The sequence below is a fragment of the Coturnix japonica genome, chromosome 19 (assembly GCF_054131305.1).
Source record: "Coturnix japonica strain WE chromosome 19, WE-NBRP24, whole genome shotgun sequence".
NCBI lineage: Eukaryota > Metazoa > Chordata > Aves > Galliformes > Phasianidae > Coturnix > Coturnix japonica.
In genome coordinates this window covers 1,961,799-1,979,835 of record NC_140681.1, presented here as the reverse complement: position 1 = coordinate 1,979,835, position 18,037 = coordinate 1,961,799, and the positions used below count along the sequence as shown (strand labels likewise).

At 47.2% G+C, this 18,037-nt stretch overlaps 1 protein-coding gene across 11 annotated transcripts in view; it reads right to left on the bottom strand.

Annotated features, from left to right (window-relative positions):
* Positions 1 to 18,037, bottom strand: part of NDRG3 (NDRG family member 3) — a 50,158-nt gene that overhangs the window by 8,818 nt on the left and 23,303 nt on the right. For all 11 annotated transcript variants that reach the window (XM_032448632.2, XM_085519493.1, XM_085519492.1 and 8 more), the window contains exons 3-9: positions 17,996 to 18,031; positions 3,728 to 3,833; positions 2,749 to 2,869; positions 2,239 to 2,301; positions 1,859 to 1,919; positions 627 to 713; positions 28 to 84 (exon numbers count right to left, since the gene is read on the bottom strand). In XM_032448632.2, coding sequence (XP_032304523.1) covers positions 28 to 84; positions 627 to 713; positions 1,859 to 1,919; positions 2,239 to 2,301; positions 2,749 to 2,869; positions 3,728 to 3,833; positions 17,996 to 18,031 — 531 coding nt within the window. The remainder of the gene's footprint in view (positions 1 to 27; positions 85 to 626; positions 714 to 1,858; positions 1,920 to 2,238; positions 2,302 to 2,748; positions 2,870 to 3,727; positions 3,834 to 17,995; positions 18,032 to 18,037) is intronic.

Genomic DNA, 18,037 nt, shown 5'->3' with positions numbered 1-18,037 from the left:
CAACATTAACACCTGTTGGTTACTTACATGTCCAAAGTGATGTGCCAAGACAATATCAACTATGTTGGTTGTCCAGCCTGAAAACTGAAGAGTGAGAATGAATGAGGCAGAGTACTGGAAAATGCTGTTTCATTAAAACTTTCAAAGCAGCTCCTCAGAGTAAAGAGAATAACAAAGAAAACTTTTCAAGGGATATGAGAAACAAATGCCTGAGGTTTGGGATGGACCCCCAAGGCTCCAAAGAAGCACACACAACAGACAGCTCTCCAGAAATATGGAAATTTTGAACAACCATAGGTAGCCAGAGTAACAGAATTATTAAAAGACTCACTCAGACTCCGCTAGATGAATCCTGAAAGCACAAGTACTAAATCAGAGGAAAGATCAGTGCTCAGCAGCAACTCATCTTCCTGTTGTGTACCAGGATTACTCACTCACACATGATCATGCCCACTCATGCTTCTATGGTGTAGGTCTTGCTACACCCAAACCAAGAACACAGCAGGGAAAGAAATGAGATCTTGCAGTTTGGGCCATAAAATTCCTGTACTCAGTCCTTTTCTTACTCTACATACTGTTCATTAAGCACTATGGAGAGAAAGTATGTAGGGGCTGGAAATTCTCACCTTGGATGCTGCCCAGTCAATCCAGCCTTTTGCACATGGATCAACATTAATAAGCACCAGTCCCTCCACCAGGTCTGGGTGGCTGAGCTGTGGGAAGAGCACAAGCACACTCAGAAGGATGGCTTAAGCCACACTGGGAGGTGCTTCAGCTGAGAAGTTTCTTGCAAGAGGAAGGCAAGGCAAAATGCCCCTCCTCCCGCTCCATCCTGCCATCCCTGAACCCTACAGTCTCAAATACTTCAGGAACTGCTTGTGAACACAAAACCCATCAAACAGAAGCGGAAAGCTTCAAGTTCTAGGCTCACTCAAAGGCTGCGAAAAACAACTGCTTTGTTGCAGTGCACAGGTGAGCACCAGAAGCAAATGGTTTACAATCCGCACAGCATGACAAGGGCTTTCTGAAATTTCACTGAGCCACACGTTTGAGTGATTTCTTTATTAAGACTAGTCATTACAAAAGATACAAAAAGTAAGAGTCAGAGCAAACACCAGTGACTAGGTTCTCTGAACTAGGTTTACTGAACTAGGTTCTCCCCTAACAAAATCCTGACTCCAGGAAACGGGAAGCAGATGTTTTTGGAGGAGGGGCAGCTACACGCAGCTTTAAGAAGCAATAAGTGGCCTAAACCATGAGCAACACTCTGCACTCATCAAATTCAAGCAAACTTTACTGAGAAGGTCACAGTGCAGTGACTGCTTTTAAAACTATCCCTAACTGACTCAGGTAAATTCCTGGGCCATGTCCACTGATTTCATATACTCACAAGTACTCCACCAGAGAAAAATGTCAAGTAAGTAAGAACATAAAGGCAATGTACTCCTTTGCTAAAGGTGGTGTGTTAAATTCTCTTCCTTTTCACTGAAAAAGCACACATCACCTGTGCTAGTCCACAGCACATCATCAGACCAACCACTTGGTGCTCCCACAGTAGTGCAGTCAGAGGGTATTCGTAAAGACACTGCTACCTTCAGTGTTTTGTTTACAACCGATCATTCTTGAGCTTCACATTTCTAGCAGACAGGATGGCCTCTGCTGACTCAAAGACATCACATTAATATCTTTCCATACCTGACATAGCTTCAATTTAACCAACTTGATTTGGAGAAGCTCTCGCAGAGCTCCCTGCATGCCTGCTGTAATTATTGCTACCTTGCCCGTGCCCCACAAGTAGTCTGTTTGTTAAGTAAAGACCCCAGCTCATATAAGCCACAAGGAATGAAGAGATACTTACAGCACACCTGCTGAGGACATATGCGCCAGCTCCCAGCCCAATCCCAATGAAGCTTTTCAGGCTGAAATACAGGCATTTTACCATCAGTAAGACTAATTTAAACTCATAGCTGAAACATCCCAAAAGGCAAAGCTTTTCCCCTCCTCTGTATCCAGCTGTTCACTTATGGTTCATTTTCAAAATGATCCAGCAATGATTCAGCGGCCATAAGTCATCTCATGTGGCAGACAATGATCTCAGCATAAGAACCAGACAGAGTTACACAGGTTAGGAGGTGCTCAGGCCCTTTGGGACAACTCAGTGGGCATACCAGATATTTCAAGCATTGACAGAGGGAGGTGCTGGAATGGTTGCAACCAACTGGTTCTTTTCAGACTTACTTTAGGTGTGTCAGAACTGCAGGCAACATTTCAGCCAGTTCATCCATAGTGGGATACTGGTACCTGAAAACCAAGAGAGGCTAAAATCAAACACAGCTCATCAGAGGTCACTTCCCAATTCTACCCAATATAGGTGATTATTCTACAATGATACTGTAGTCCAGGCAGCAACATGGATCCCAGCCCTCAAAGCAAGACTAACAGAAAGTTCTATTTAGGCAGTCAGGCATCTGTGGGAGGATGGACAGACAGAGCAAGGAATGCCAGCTAGACTGCAGTGTGCTCAAGTTATGGAGCTGGTGCCAGTGCTCACCACTAGTGAGGGCCATAGCAGCAGGAGTCCCTTGCAAATCCCTCTGGAAGCTTTCTCATCTTCCTACTTCCTCTGCTCCTGAAAGCTGCCTCCCACCATACCCAGCCTGAGCAGTCCCAGTTGGCTCAAACTAGGTTCTACCAGAGCCCGGACTGCATCCATGTCTGGAACTATAAGCATCTCCACTGAGCTCGTACCCAGATGGGAAGGGGGGGGCTCCTTCCTGTTGGCCTGGCGCATCCACATGGCACACAGCAAAATGGTGAGTGATCTCCTGCATGTCTTCAAAGTTAAAGAATGCATTGAAACAGGACTTGTCTGCAAAAGAAAAGGAAAATAAAAGACATGAGGCATTCCCTGAAGAATTTTAACTGTCATCCAAACATCATGGCACGCGCCTGCATGGGCCCAACCTCCATGCTAACTAAGCCTGTGGGGCAGGGGATGCCGGGTGACAGTGCTGCTCTGCCCCACTGACTGCATGCAAACGAGTCCTAGCAAAATAACTGCCATGACTGAGGGCACAGCAGGCAAACAACAGCCAGCACGCATGCCTTGTAGTGCTTGGGCACTCACAGTGCATACTGAGGAGCATCTATGTGAATGTAACAGCAAATGTAGGGTGGAACTGGTAGGAAAAAGCAGCTGAGCCCACTACAGACATTATAGCACTTCTGAAGCTTTATAGAAGGGACATGCTCCCCTCACACTGTTCAGGGGAATGGATAACTCACGGCAAACTCAAGGTGAGCAGCTTTATCAAACAGTGCTCCAAGTCAGCCAGAGCCCTGTAGCATGGTGGATCCACTTCCACTCCAACCCCATCTATTGAGGGCTGTTGGAGGACAGGGCCATGCCCCTCAAGCAGAATCACAGAATGACCCGGGTTGGAAGGGACCTCAAGGATAATGTAGTTCCAACCCCTCTGCCTAGCAGGGCCACCAAACATACACATTTACTAGATCAGGTTGCCCAGGGCCCCATCCAACCTGGTCTTGAACACCTCCAAGGATGGGGCATCCACAACCTCCCTGGGCAGACCTTTATCTTTGCACCCTGGAATAATCCGTCCTATCTCAGCTATGCGCCAGTCCCAGTGTTCCCCACATTCAAATGATAAAACAAGTACAATCACAAACAAACACTTCCCAGAGTCCTGGGAATGCAAGGGCTTACGGTTGAGGCCAATGTCATGGTATGTGAGGATGACAGGTCTGTTCCCCTTGGGTGTGCCTCGCATGGTGACATGGACCACTCCAAAAGCTGTCTCAATGTCATGTTCCTGCAGAGAGAGAAGAAGCAGCCTCAGCATTACATGTACTGGCTGTGCTATGGGACCACCAGCAGCAAGTATCTCATCCACATTTCACCACTGCTGCTCTATCCATGTCAGCAACTTTGTCAGACCTCTGTCTTTCCACAACCACTGCCAGGAACAGGTTGCTTTTGTACAGACATGTGAAGTGTTTGGCACCGTGCACAAGATCTCATCTCATTAGGTAATGTTGCTGCACAGTAATGGAGGCTCAGTGTCATCTGTCCATCTGTCTGTCCATAGTATCATGAAAGCAGTTCCTTTTCCACAGTCACAGAGTGCCCTTCACTCCCCAGCTGGCATCCCTCTCCCTGTTGCAGCCCACAAGCCTCTGCTCAGCCCACACTGCTGGGACTACTGTGCTGAAGGGCAGCTCAGGGGACAGTGATGCCAGGGAAGCTGCCAGCAGCCCCAGGCCCTGCAGACCATGCACCTGAGGATTCTGAAACTGCAGAACACCAGAGAGCAGCAAGAGCCCAGCTCTGCAGACCCAGCCACTGGCTGCCTGGGACGCTGGCACCCAGGGCACAGAATGAGAGCCTCGCCCCTTGCCTCGGAATTGTGGCAACAGAAGCAAGCTGCCAGAGCCACACTGCCCAAAGGAGCCCCAGGCCTTCTCCCTGCTTGGCTGTGCAGCCTGACTTTCTGTCCTGCAATCCCTCCTGCAGTGAAAACCACCTCTGGCTGCCCCCATCCTCAGAGAACTGCTGGGTTTTACTTGCATGCTGCTGTCGCACTGCACACATGGAAAAGCCAGGGTGCCCAGCAAGCAGCAACAAGCTGCCTGCACTGCATGTGCACTGAGGTTCTCCAGCACAACTCTCTGCCTCTTGCTGCCTTTTCTTGGTGTCCCGAGCTGCTCTGCTACAGATTGGGACATGTCCTGCTTTGTGCTGCAGTGGTACCCTCATGGCCACAGCAGCCACTCATTCTAGTGTTCAGAAAATTAGTTGGTGTGAATCAGCCCTCTGCCATATCTGGCAGCTTTAGAAGGAGGCCCAGGCTGCACATCAGCACCACTGCTGGGAGCAGTGAGCTCCTGGGATTGCCCAGAGAGGGTCAAAGCAGCTGCAGCCTGCAGCACCCCACACCCAAGCGGACCGACTGGCTGGCTGCCATGGAAAGCAGGGCTGTGCCATAAGCAGCTTTAACTCACTGACCTGGCAGGAAGCTATCCAAACCACCCAGCTTCTGTTTGTTAGATTTTTAATCTGACTTTGTTAGATTTCTGCCAGGTCAGTGAGTTAAGAAGCTCACAGAGCGGTCTGACAAATGCTGATGTGGGCTCCAAGCCAGACAGAGGGCATGGACTGGCTGAAGCAATAACTCTGCCCTGAGCAGCCTGCTCCGACTGACTTGCATCCTGTGTATCTGCAGCCCCCAAGGACTGCGAGGGTTTTATAAGCAGCAACAAAAGGTCAGCCATCAAGCAGAAGCACAAAACCCAAACTGAGTTAAACAGTGAGAAAAGCACAAGAACAACAAAAGATCTGAAGACACTAAAATAGTCAGCAGCTCGGTGCCTTTTCTGGAATTACACTTTATCACCAGGGTCACATGCACTGCTACCAGGTCAAAGACTGGAGAAGGTACTCGAAACAGAAGCATCCAGCTTTCTCCAGCTCTGTGGTTCCAGCACCTTGATGTGCTTTATATTGCAACAGCCTGCATTTTTGTGCAGGCTTTGTATCCAAAACTTGAGCTTTCCTCAGCTCTATGGCAGGGAAGGGATGCAGTTTCCTTGAGCTAAAAAACACTCCTTGCTCTCCCACCTACTCTGGTTTTGTAAATTGTATAAACTGAGATTTCAGCAAGTGAGATCACTTATTGAGAAGGGGGTTCTCACACACTGCTGGGCAGCAGCCCAACACAGAGGGCTCACCGATCCTTCAGCCACATGAACAGCTCAAACAAAGGGAGCAGCCATTGGAGACGGGAAGCAACTTGAGAAATGCCATCCTCAGCAGATCACAGCGCTGTAAAAGCAGCAAGATGCTACAGAAGCAAATTTTCTGCTCTACCAACTGAGTCAGACACTACACTCAAGAGAAGGGTCCCCCTTGTTCACTTTTTTAACTACACACTGCAACACCATGCTGATCTCCTTCCTGAGATTTCTTAGGCAGGGAAGACCAAGCTGCACTCCCAGGCTCCTTGCATAATTTCCAGCTCCATTTTTCCAGTGAACTTCCATTTCTCTGAAATCATGCCCTGGAGCCATAGGGCTTTTCTCATCATCTGTGGTGGAGAACGACAAAAACATGCTCAGACGTCACACCATTATACAACACACACGGCTTCCCTGCCACCTGCTTCCCTCCACAGCTCTCCCACATATCAGAGCCAAAGGATAGCATGAGGCAGGTGCTTAATATAGAGCTTAGGTAACACATTCTAGATGGCAACAACAGTCACTGCACATGTAAGATATTACTGCTGCCTCAAATTGGCCAGGAAAAGCAGAAGAGGGTATTATTTAATTACTAGTTTGTTACCATTCCAAGCATGGAGCAGACAAACCCAGCTGCAACAGACCCTGTACGCAGCCCTACCTCGTTGCACTGCCCACATAACCACTGCCCACCTAAAGTTCTGCCTGTTTGCCCACAGCTCCTGCGCTGGAAGCTCTCAGACACCAATCTTCTTTGTTTCTCAGGTGCTGCTGTGTGTGGGTTCTGGTCCCAGCTCAGGCCAGCTCCAACATGCTGCACCACTGCATCCCCCATGGAGACCCCAGGATTGCTCTCTGCAGCTGCACAGCAGCCGCCTGAGCAGTGGGCTGGTCAGCAGCACAGAAGACAGCAGGTGGCAAAGATGTGGCCAGGAGACAGCCAGATTTTAACAAATGCACACTCTGCAAAATAAGGGAGGTAAAGGCAAGAGATGCTGTGTTTTGAAATGCTCGAGAAGCTTTGATTTTCACTTAGAGACTGGAAACTGTCAGAGGTTTTTCTCAAGAGATGTTATCTTCTGCCCTCATTTGTACAGTAGGAAAAAAACAGCCAGCAGCCGCAGGCACTGCTGCAGGAGCAGAGGCAGCAGCTGGCTCTTGCTGGCCGCAGGGCCCAGCCCATGACGCACAGCAGGGAGCCGCTGGCCACATGCCGGCAGCTGCTATTGATCAGCCCAAGCCCAGACTGGAAACACGGCTCAGAAATTAGCAGTGCCCTTGGGGTGTGTGTGAGAAACGCCCTGATGGAGGAGCAGCAGGGACAGAGCAGGGCAGAGCACTGGAGCTGGCTGCACCACAGGTCCAGCAACCCTGCTAGTCTGACTGAAAGAGCGTGTGTTTTGGTAACAGGGTAGGGCAAGCACACAGTGACACATCCCCAGAGTATTGCATCTTGGACCCTTCATTTTCCAAACCTGCAACCATCTGCAGGTGAAAAGAGCCTTAACTGACCGGAGGCACAGCTTCTGCAGTCACCCTAAGACCAGGAAAGCCAAAGCAATAATGTGCAGGCGGTGGAACATCCTTCCCCTCTCTTGCACCAGCTGGTTCTGCCCTCAGCTTGGAAGGCAGCGAGCAGCCAGCCCCAGTGCCACAACCCACAGCAGTGACACCAAACAGCGAGTTGGGTTGCCCTTCGCACCTCCCCTCTCCTGGTTGAGGTTCTCCAGCCTGTATGGCCACCCTGGTGCAGCAGCCTCTGTCTGCCTGCTCTGTCCTTCCCAAGCAGAGGGGCTGGCAGAATGTCAGATGTGGGCGTGCTGCCGGTTTATACAGGAGCACAATGAGGTTGCTTTGTTCTCTGTTCCCAATAAACAAGAATTGATTTGCTTTGTTGAAAGCCTTGAGCCCTGCGCTGACATTTCCACTCATCTCTCGTAATGTCTTATGCCTCTGGGTTATCACCAGCCCTGAGCCCACTCTTGCATTCCACTGCAGCATGGTTTGACTCAATGAGCACCACGTTTACATTTATCCATAGGCAGATAAAGGTCACCACCACACCTTTCATCGCTTTTTCCAGGTCATTTAGGAACAGGTTTAAACAGCACAGGACCCACCACATTTCTCCAAAGCACCTCTCTAGTGACCTCATACTACCATGAAAATAACTAACTTCTGTTCTTTAACCAGTATTTAATCCATGAAAGGACCTCTCTACTTTATCCCATGCCCCACAAGCCCCTTAAGAGCCTTTTGGTAGGGAGGCTTGTCTTTTGGAAATCCAAGTAGGCTGCATCCATTCAATTGCCTTTATTTACATGTTACCAACCACTCCAAAGGACTCCATCTTTCCCCACAACTTCCCCTCACAAGCACCATGCCCAGTGTTCATGCCCAAGATCTGCTAATTGCACTCTCTGCGAGCTTACCAGTCTGCCAGGTACAGCTGTTCACTGAATGCCCAAATCTTCTCTGGGACCCCTCTTAAAACTTGTGGTGTAGGGGAAGCACTGCAGCCCTCAGGCAGCTTCAACAGGGGAAGGTAACCTCTCCCTTTACAACCCAACTATTCCGTTCTTAAACTCATTTACTCCTTCTGGGTTGATAGAAGCAGCCCTGACACCCTGCTGTCAAAGCACGCCTTTTGTTTGTTTTATAGTCTCTGCAATGGGCACTGCAGTTTCAGGCAGGCTCTCTGCTGACTCCACCATGTAACCTCTGAGCTGCTCCACAGCAAGTTCACACACAACAAAGAAATTAAGTTCTGTTTTTCTGGTACAGCCAGATCTTCTCCAAGCCCCCCCCTTCAGAGCCCGAGCAGCCAGCAGCACTCCAAACTGACATGCTTCCATGGCTGATAGCTTTGAAATACAACAATCAATTTCCCCCCCTTGCAAATCATCAAATTCCCTTTGTGCCCGCTCTATCCTTTTGTTTAATCTGCTTTAGTTTGTAACCTTTTACAATTTCTCCTGCTTTTCAAAAAAAGGTGCTTTTTTTGTTCTGTTTTTTGTTTTGTTTTCAGCAGTCTCCATGCTCTTCTGTTTAGTCATGCTGGCTCCCCTGCACCATTTCTCACTCTGCCATGATAGATGGAGGGCCTTTGCTCTTTCCCTGCATTCTGGTGTCCTTAAGAAATCCCAGCACTGCTGTAAAATTGCAGATCTTAATTGCCCAGCTAAACTTATCTTCCATAAGATTTTCCTTTTCTGTGCAGCTCTTGGTTTGAACTTCCAAGCCCAGAATCAGTGAAGCACTCTTATGGAAAGGATGTTGACCTGAAGCACGTTGTGGTTCCCAACACACAGCAGCTCTTTGAAGAATATTTTGCACATATTTTTTCGCTGCTCAGAATCTCTGCTTTTGCTCCCCAGGACCCTAACCCTGTTGCTCCAAAGAAGTTTGGATATAGAAATGGGGTCTTAGTGTGGTGCCCTACTGTTGTATCTGCCTGACTGGCAGAGGGCAGCTGAGATCAGCCTGCAAGGTCATTGACACAACTAGGGACAAAGCATAATTTTCCTACGGAAAAATTCCTGGGATTTCAATTTAAGGGAACCTAAGGTGTTCACTGAAGTAATTTGGAGTCAAATCAGATCAACAAACTTCCTGCAACACCTACGTGCATCTTCCATCACCTGCAATTACCTCCTCCTCCTCCCATACTGCATCCAGGTATTGCTCCCACTGTCAGAGTCCACAATGAAAGCTCTACTGTTAAGTACTACTCTCTGGTAGGGGCTGGGCATAAGAACACAGGTAACAGTCAGAGAAGGGTCAGCAATGCCAGTGATTGACTCCAAACGCCCCGTGATTTCAGCTACATGCCTTATGGTCCCAGCTCCTTTTAGCCAGACCCCTTATGTCTCAGAAAAGGGAAATGCTGTGAACTTCAAAGGGTTCAGCATCAGAAGGTGGTACGACACAACCTGACAGCAACTTTAAACCATTTTAGATAAAACACAGATATAGGAATTGCTGGGAGCTACTCCTTGCTGGGGATCTGCAGGTCAGATGAGGCTGTGACATTATCCTATTTGGCCTTAACGTCTCTGAATGATTCTTAAAGTGAGGAAGCAAATGCACATCAAAACATGAGTGCCAAAGTATAAGTTTACTGTGGGCTGATGATGGGAAGAAGTAGACACATACCCAAAGTGGCACAAAGTTCACCCAGGGGAACCTTCTCTGACTGCTGCCTGCTGCTCCTGGCCAGAAAGGGAAGCAGTGTTAGGTCTCACAGAAGATTCCTAATATTAAGAAAAATCATCACAGAGGAAACTTCCAAAAGCAGCCCCAGAGGCAGTAAGGCTTGACTGGAGCTCAGAGCCCTGGGTGGTGAGCAGAGGGAGCTGGGAGCAGGGCTGCGGCAGCTGCTCTCTGAGCTGCCTTTCCTCCACTACAGCTCTGCACAGGATCCAGAGCTTAAGCTTTAGAAGTTATTAAAGTCTGAAGTAAACAATTTGTTTCACAGTGGGAATGATTAACAATGAGAATTCAAATTAGAAGTTCTTTTCACAACTAATTTATTAAGCTTCCTTTCTGGCATTGCCAAATCAGTCCTACTCACAGTATGAGGCTGCTCAAAGTTCAATATTATTTTCCTAGAAAAAATTAGAATTGATTTTATTTGGAGACTGAAAACAAAGAATATACCTGTTAAACCTTTTCTATCATCTATTTATGCTTTCAGGTCTGGTAGGACATAAAGCAGCAAGGTGTCTGCTGCCTACATTCTGCTTGCAGCCCAGAAGGCCAACCCTGTCCTGGGTTGCATTGAGAGCACTGTGACCAGCAGATCACATAGGGAGGTGATTCTGCCCCTCTGCACTGCCCTCCTGAGATCCCACCTGGAGGTCTGGAGTCCAGTTCTGGAGCCCCTGACACAAGAAGGACATGGAGCTGTGGGAGCAGGTCTGGAGGAGGGCCACGGAGATGATCAGAGGGCTGGAGCACCTCCCCTGTGAGGACAGGCTGAGAGAGCTGGGACTCTTCAGCCTGGAGAAGGCTCCAGGGGGACCTCATAGCAACTTTCCAGTACCTGAAGACACCTACAGAGAAGCTGGGGAGCGACTTCTTATAAGGGCATGTAGTGGCAGGACAAGAGGAAATGGTTTTAAACTGGAAGAGAGTGGATGTAGACAAGATATTGGGAAGAAATTCCTTACAGTGAGGGTGGTGAGACACTGGAACATGTTGCCCAGTGAGGCTGTGGATAACCCTTCTCTGGAAGTGCTGCAGGCCAGGTTGGATGAGCTGTGAGCAGCCTGGTCTAGAGGGAGGTGTTCCTGCCTACAGCAGGGTGTTATAATGAGGTGATCTTATGGGTTCCCTCCAACCCAAATCACTCTATGATATGATTCTATGATATTGTGTTGTCTTGCTCTTTGCTACAGCTGCCCTCAGATTTCTACACATTACTAAAACAACAACACAAACCATGCCTATAAGCTAAAAGAAATTGTACAACCACGAAGCATCACCATCTGGTAACTCTTACCATTACAGTACCACAGACCTTAATGCAGTTTGCATGCAAGTGCTTACCACCTCCTCTCCGTGCAACATTATTTTGGAAATAGTAGAGCTAAAGGAGATGGCTGCGTGGGAAGCAAGCCTAAATCAGATTCAAAGCAACATCTTGAACTAAATTATTCATTTCCATACAGAGCAGAAATTTATTAATAGAAAACACAATATGATCTATGCAAGCAGGCAACGGCTTTGAGTACTTTGTGTAATTGGATTAAGTCTTAAATTAGAGAAACGCTGGGTGAGAACCAAGAGCAGCAGCAGAACAGGATGTGTAATCTGGTTACATAAACACAAAAGCATCGGGGGACAAAGGTGCTGCCGGGCTATCCCCAAGCTACTATTTTATATACAAACAAGCTTTCATGTGCTGCTGTTGCAAAGGTACACAATGTTGGTCCATCCGTAACCCTTTGTAATACACTGTCAGCCCAGATGGAAATGGGAAGTCACTTCCAAAATCTGCCAGAGAACAGGTCAAGGCTCTGCAGACAAATGAACTGAAATCATTTTAACAGACATATAGCTGTCAGGTTGGGCTTGGGTTCCAAAATCAAACTCCCCAGGACCACAAAGTACTGAGCCCAATAGCAACTAAGCAGTTAATGACAACACCTGTGAGCCTGAAATGGAACAAAGAAAGAACTGTGCTTTTCCCTCTCCTGCCCTATCCATGTGTTCTGTAAAGCTGGTAAGGCCACTGCTTTCTTGTGCTCCAGTAAAGTATCCAGGACTTTCAGAGAGGCACTCAGCATGGCATATGTAATGCTTCTTCCTTGTGTTCTGAAGGTAAATCCCCTCTTCCTCAGCTAACACAGGAGAACTGTAGCTTCCTAGCTCAGGGTCAATGAACACACCAAGAGATCTGCTCTTGTCTGACAAAGCCTTGCAGCAGGTCAGCTGCTTCCAGCACTGCCATCACTGTTTTGAGTCAGCAGAGTCTTTTGACACTGACTCAATGTTATGAGCCTGTCCTAGGGCAAGAAGAGGTTAATGCCTCCAGCCCCTAAACAGTGGGCTCAAGACGCCGCATCCAGCACACACACATCACTGTAAACATGAACCCTACACAAACATGACCTGAATGTACTATAATACACAGGCAAGACTAAAACTTTTGGCATAACCACTACAGACCATCTTAAACCCTCAAAAACAACTTGAAAGATGAGCTAGGGGTCACACTTCCAACAAGATCAGCCTGTCTGCAGACACGATGTGCTGAACTGCTTTTTGGTGTTGTGCTGAAGACTAGGAACATCTTAAAATCTTTTGAAAGCAGGGCGATGCTCTGTGCTTCCAGACCTGCAGTGTCCCCAGGAATCAGAACTGTGTCTAACTGCATTGAGTTGTAACTAGTATTGCAATTACTCATTAGCTGCGCTGAAACACCATTAACGGGTGTTGCATAACAGATGGAAACAGATCAATCACCGGTAGTGGGAAAGCACCATTCATTTTTCTGAAGGCAGGAAGAAGGCAAATTCCTCTCTCAACCTAAAGCTCATACATTTGCTGTGCTGAAAGAATTCACAGACAGGAATACAATTTAAAAAAGCACAGGAACCTCCAATACCTCGTCTGTATAGGCAGCAGCTTTAGTACATTGTCTTGAGCATTCTGAAAGCAAGAGCGTGTTTACAAAAATCCCACGGAAGGTTCATGTTCAGACATTTAACAATAAGCAGTATAAGTAACGTAAAGCCCAGCCAGCGAAACCTCTCCAGAACTCAATACAGCAGTGTCACACAAAGAGGGAGCTTTTAGATGGAGAGTCTAAGATGGGAGCAATTGGAAAGAAAGCTTCCCAAGAAATAAGAACTATCGATAAATAAATCAGAAATAAAATTTAATTCTCATCATTGTTACCTTTGTTATTTCTGTTGTTGGCATGTCAGCAGAAGTCAAAATCAGTATCTTAGTGGTGTGATACTAAAGATAAGGGGCAGCTTCTGCTTTAGTAGTCATAAAAAAATCTTGCTTGTGCTGTTGTTAATTTCCATCTAGCACTTTCAACAAGAGAGTCAAAGAACTCACTGTACTAATTAGTAGCACAAAGGTCTTCAATATACTAGACAAAATGTTTTAGTGCTGATGAGAACAGCTCCCCTGGTATTCATACAGAAAAGGCAAATCCTTCCTCAAAGTGATGAAGTTTTATATTATTTCACTGCAACATACAAAAGATGCTTTATAGCACCTTGTATTCAAGGCTGGCATGTAGCAACCACAATCTGGCTTTAACGGCTTCATTAAAAAATGAACCGCCTTTATCAGCAGCCTACACAGTGAGATTGAGTGCACCCTCATCAAACCTAGGGACAACCCCAAGCACAGTGGTACAGCTGACAGAACAAAAGGAAGGGAGGCCATTCAAATGGACTTGGACAGGACTGAGAAATGGGCCAGTGTGAACCTCATAAGGTTCAGCAAGGCTGAGTGCAGGGTGTTGAACAGGGCGGTACTTAGGGACATGTTTTAGTGGGCAATATTGGTGGTAGGCAGACAGTTGGGTCAGATGACCTTTGAGGTCTTTTCCAACCTTGATGATTCTTTGATTCTATGATCTGGTGGGTGGCAAACATCCCACAGCAGGAGTTGGGGTGCGGCAAAGTTCCTTTCAATCCAGGATGTTCTATGAATCAATGAAGTTTCTATTTAGTGTCTGTGACATTAGCTACTGCACGTGATGTGTTGTTTCCAATCACCCCTCAACATCAGAATACCATTTCCTACTGCACCTGCAAGATAAATTAAAGCAAAGATGTTGGGCAAGGATATGAAAGCTTTCAAAAATCCAGACTGCAAAGCTTATGACATATGTATTTGTGGGAAAACTTCACCAGAATAAAGTCAGTAGAAAGATCTATTTGAAAAATTATAACTTCCAATAGAGAAAAGTAACAAAAAAATGCTCAGTAAACTGTCACTAACTCCAAACATTTTGTTGTAGTATTGCCTATGCCAATAGGAGAACAAGTACCTCCACACTTCCAATTGATTCCAGAAATGCACAGCAGCAAGTTGTTGTACAGGAAAGCTTTCTTTGCTCTGTGGGTTTGTACTTGTTTTGCCTTTTCTGTTTCAGCTGAACTATGCATGTCCTGGATTTTCTTATTCCCACCTCTTCCATACCTTGTGAGCTTTCTGCAAATGTTCTGCCAAAACCCAAACCCCTCTCCACACCTCAGGTCCTCATCTGTCTGGTGGATGCTGAAGAGCAAACACTTCTCTCCCTTCCTGTGGGCGGCAAAGTACTAGCTAGAGATCAAGTGAAATGCTAGCTTATGTCAGACTGAAAAGTAACACTGACTTGTTTAGTTTTACAAAAATATTAGCATATTCCTTCATCGGTATTTAGGCAAAGCACCTGGAGAAGGGGGAAAAGATTGAGGCTAACGTGGAACACCTCAAAGCAGCTAAAGAAGGTCTGCAGATAATAATAAAAGCACAAAGTACAAGCACAGCTCTATTAACTGTGTAGGTCACCACACCATCTGTCCCTCAACAACCCAGAGCATTTAATCCACCATCTGCCTGCTAACATGAGAAGAAGCCAAACATAGATTTCATTAGGGTACGCATAGCTTTCAAGCAAAATGCAGGTCCTGGATTTAGGTTAATATGTTTAATTGCTGAGAATAACCTAGATTCATATTGATAAAGACCCCTAAGCCATCATGCTAGCTTTCCTCTTTATCTCCACTGCAAACAGTTATCAGATTATGTGGGGGTTGCTTCAGCTGATGCCCAGGCAATCTGTTATTTGTCAGGGTTAACTGCACTTGCTCGTAGATAAACAACACAAGAAAACCAGGGCACCTGTATCTGAAAGGCACTGTGATGCAGCCAAGCTAAAACCTTCTTCACTCCACACTAACTCGGAATAACAAACTTCAGAGGCAAGAGGATGTTTGCTCAGTAGAGGGTTGTGTTTGTAGCACCTTGCTGCCAAGTGGGACAGACAGTGGGCATTAGCTTATGCAGACCCAGTCCTGGCAAGTCACTTCAAACTGAAAACAAATACACTGGGAAATTAACAGAACTTCACAATGCCAGCATCCACTCTTTTCCAGAGGAGGGTAAGATGTTATAAGCCTTAAATGTTTGTCACCTGGAGAAGTGACACATGCCAGAGCTTTACAGAAAGCAGCATCTCTAACCTGTGTGCGTGGCACCACACAACTCCCAGAATCAGTGCTCAGGCCAGCTGCACCCTCATTAGCTGGGATCAAAGCAAGCACTTCTCCCAATTATAAACGCTGACCAACTCCAGCTCTGTAACTCCAGCTACCAGAAGGAGCCCCAGGGGCACTGAAGGACGAACAGGCTCTGAGGCTGCTGGGTGGGCTCCAGCCTGACCACAGCACAGCTCCCATCAGCCCTGCTCACTGCTGGCAGCCTGAGCACAGCCCAGGATGTGGATGGCCACCTCCGCACAGCCAGGCCCGCTCAGCTCTTTCACCTGCACTGCAGGGCTGCTGCTCACAGGTCTGTCCTGCAAACCACCCACTGACAGAACTAGAGAAAAATCAATGTGCAAAATAGCAGCCTCGTTCACTGGATCAGATCTGAGGGTGACTTTTTCAGTTGTGTGAAAATGAGCAAGATGATGAAACCAGCTACGAGCCCAGGCACAGACACAGCTTTATCTCCACTTAAAGCGGCTGGGTTTGGACTCTGTTAGAAAAGTGAAAAGGCCTGAAATGCGTTTCATCACTGATGCTGTGCTCTCCCAGTGCAAACAATACATCACATAAGATAATATAAATCCATCCCACAAATCCCCTGAACTCTATCTCAGAACCAGACAGGGCTCCTGCAGATGCTACAGCTGATGGAGAACATTACTGTGCTGGGACTGGAACATCAGCCCTCAGCAATTTGTGGGCAGTTTCTACCTGCTCTGTCAGAATGATTCTGTCCCCAAAGCTCCTCTGCCCTGCAGGACTCCAGACAAATTATATCCTTAATCAAGAGCTGTTAAGCTATACAATAAGGTCTTAATTCCTCTGAAAGCCGCAGCAACCTCCTTCAGAAGCACGGTGAAGAAAAATCCTACCACTTCCACAGGGCCCTGGACAAGGCAGTTGGCCATGCTTTACCAGATCAAAAAGCCACTAGTAGTTTTGCACAAGGCAACAAGAGATGGGCTTCTAAGTTTAAGCACTGTTCCTTTACTAGCAACTGAGGCAGAACACACAAGAAGCCATCCCACCAACTGCTCTGGCATTTGCCAGGGCCTCAGCCAGCCCTGGTACAGCCCCAAATACCACACCTTGTAGGAAATGTGGAGGAAGGTGAGGCTGGGACATGGGCAATCACAAGAGACACCATGTAACTTATTGCTGGAAGAAAAAAAAACATCTAAATGAATTACCAAGGGGCTCCTGAAAGGAACATCTCATCTTCTGCCCAACTGTTGTCATGGCCACCAGTTCACTGCTGATCTCAATCAAACAAAGGCAAGCAACAGGCATGTCCTTACCAGCCATGGTCCCCTCTGGCTTTCCAGGGCTGCTGCTGCCCACCCCCACAGCCTCCTTGCAGCCACCCCCAAAACACACTGCACCTATTTTTGCCCTTTGACTGACCCTACATGGGAGTATGCTGAATCTCTGGCAGAGATGGAAAAGATGCAGAAATGTAGAGACAAGATGGTGCAGGGAAGTGCTTTTCAAGCCCATTACCCACCTTTACACACACTTTTATTAAAACCTATTAAGCCAGAAAAATCACCGTAACTGCTTCTGAGACTGTCCACTCCAGTTACAACACATTAAGACCGGTAATTTTTAGTTTTGTAGGCTTTAAAATAACATTATAAGTCACAAGGAATCATGCTAGAGCAGTTCAGCGACATGTGCCTGCCCAGATGGGATGTACTTGCAATGTCCTATATCAAGAGATGGAAAAAATACAAACTGTCTTCTTATTCCAATCCTGCTCTGCATAGGCTTGCAGAAGGTTTTCTACACTCATCCACACTGACACACTTTCATTCAAAGCTACCTTGTGACATTGACAGACCCACCCCCAGCTGCGCTGCTGGGGTAATACAGCCATGGGTGCCTGTCCCATGCTGTGTAACCAGTACAGGAAAGTCAGCATGGGAAATGAGCCCGTGCTCTATAAAGCACACCACGTCATCTCAGCACTGTGCTCTGCCTAGATGCATCCTGCATCTTGAAAGCTTGTGGTGCAACTGCTCCTCTGAAAGAATTATTCCTATAGCAACCGCAGTGCTGAGGCTCATCTCCCCACTATTCTGAGAAGAACTCCCCCCCCCCCCCCCCCAAGGTGAGCCCAACTTCACCATGACCCAGGCTTAGAAGAGCAAGGGTGCTGTAACTGGGGCAGCAGTAACACTCAGTGCTTTCTATCTCCTCTCAACACAAACAGGCAGGGCATGCACGCTCCTCCTTTCCATTTCAGTGAACCAGATGGGATGTGACAGACCTGCAGCTCATCAGCAGATCGCATCTCTCCAAGAAAATGCCTTCCACAGCTCACTGCAGAGCAGCCTGCCCCTCACAGCACACAGTAACAGGCTCTGGTGAGAGGGTGAAGGGCTGTTTCTGTCAAACAGACATGTTCACGTTCTCAAACCCTATAAGGAATTAACATGAAAATACAACTCTTCCATGCCTGATGGGCCACAGGAAGGCTGCCCACAGATCCTTGGCACCTGTTCTTGTCTCACCTGGCAGTCAAAGTCCTGGAAGTTGCGAGCTGCATTCTGTTA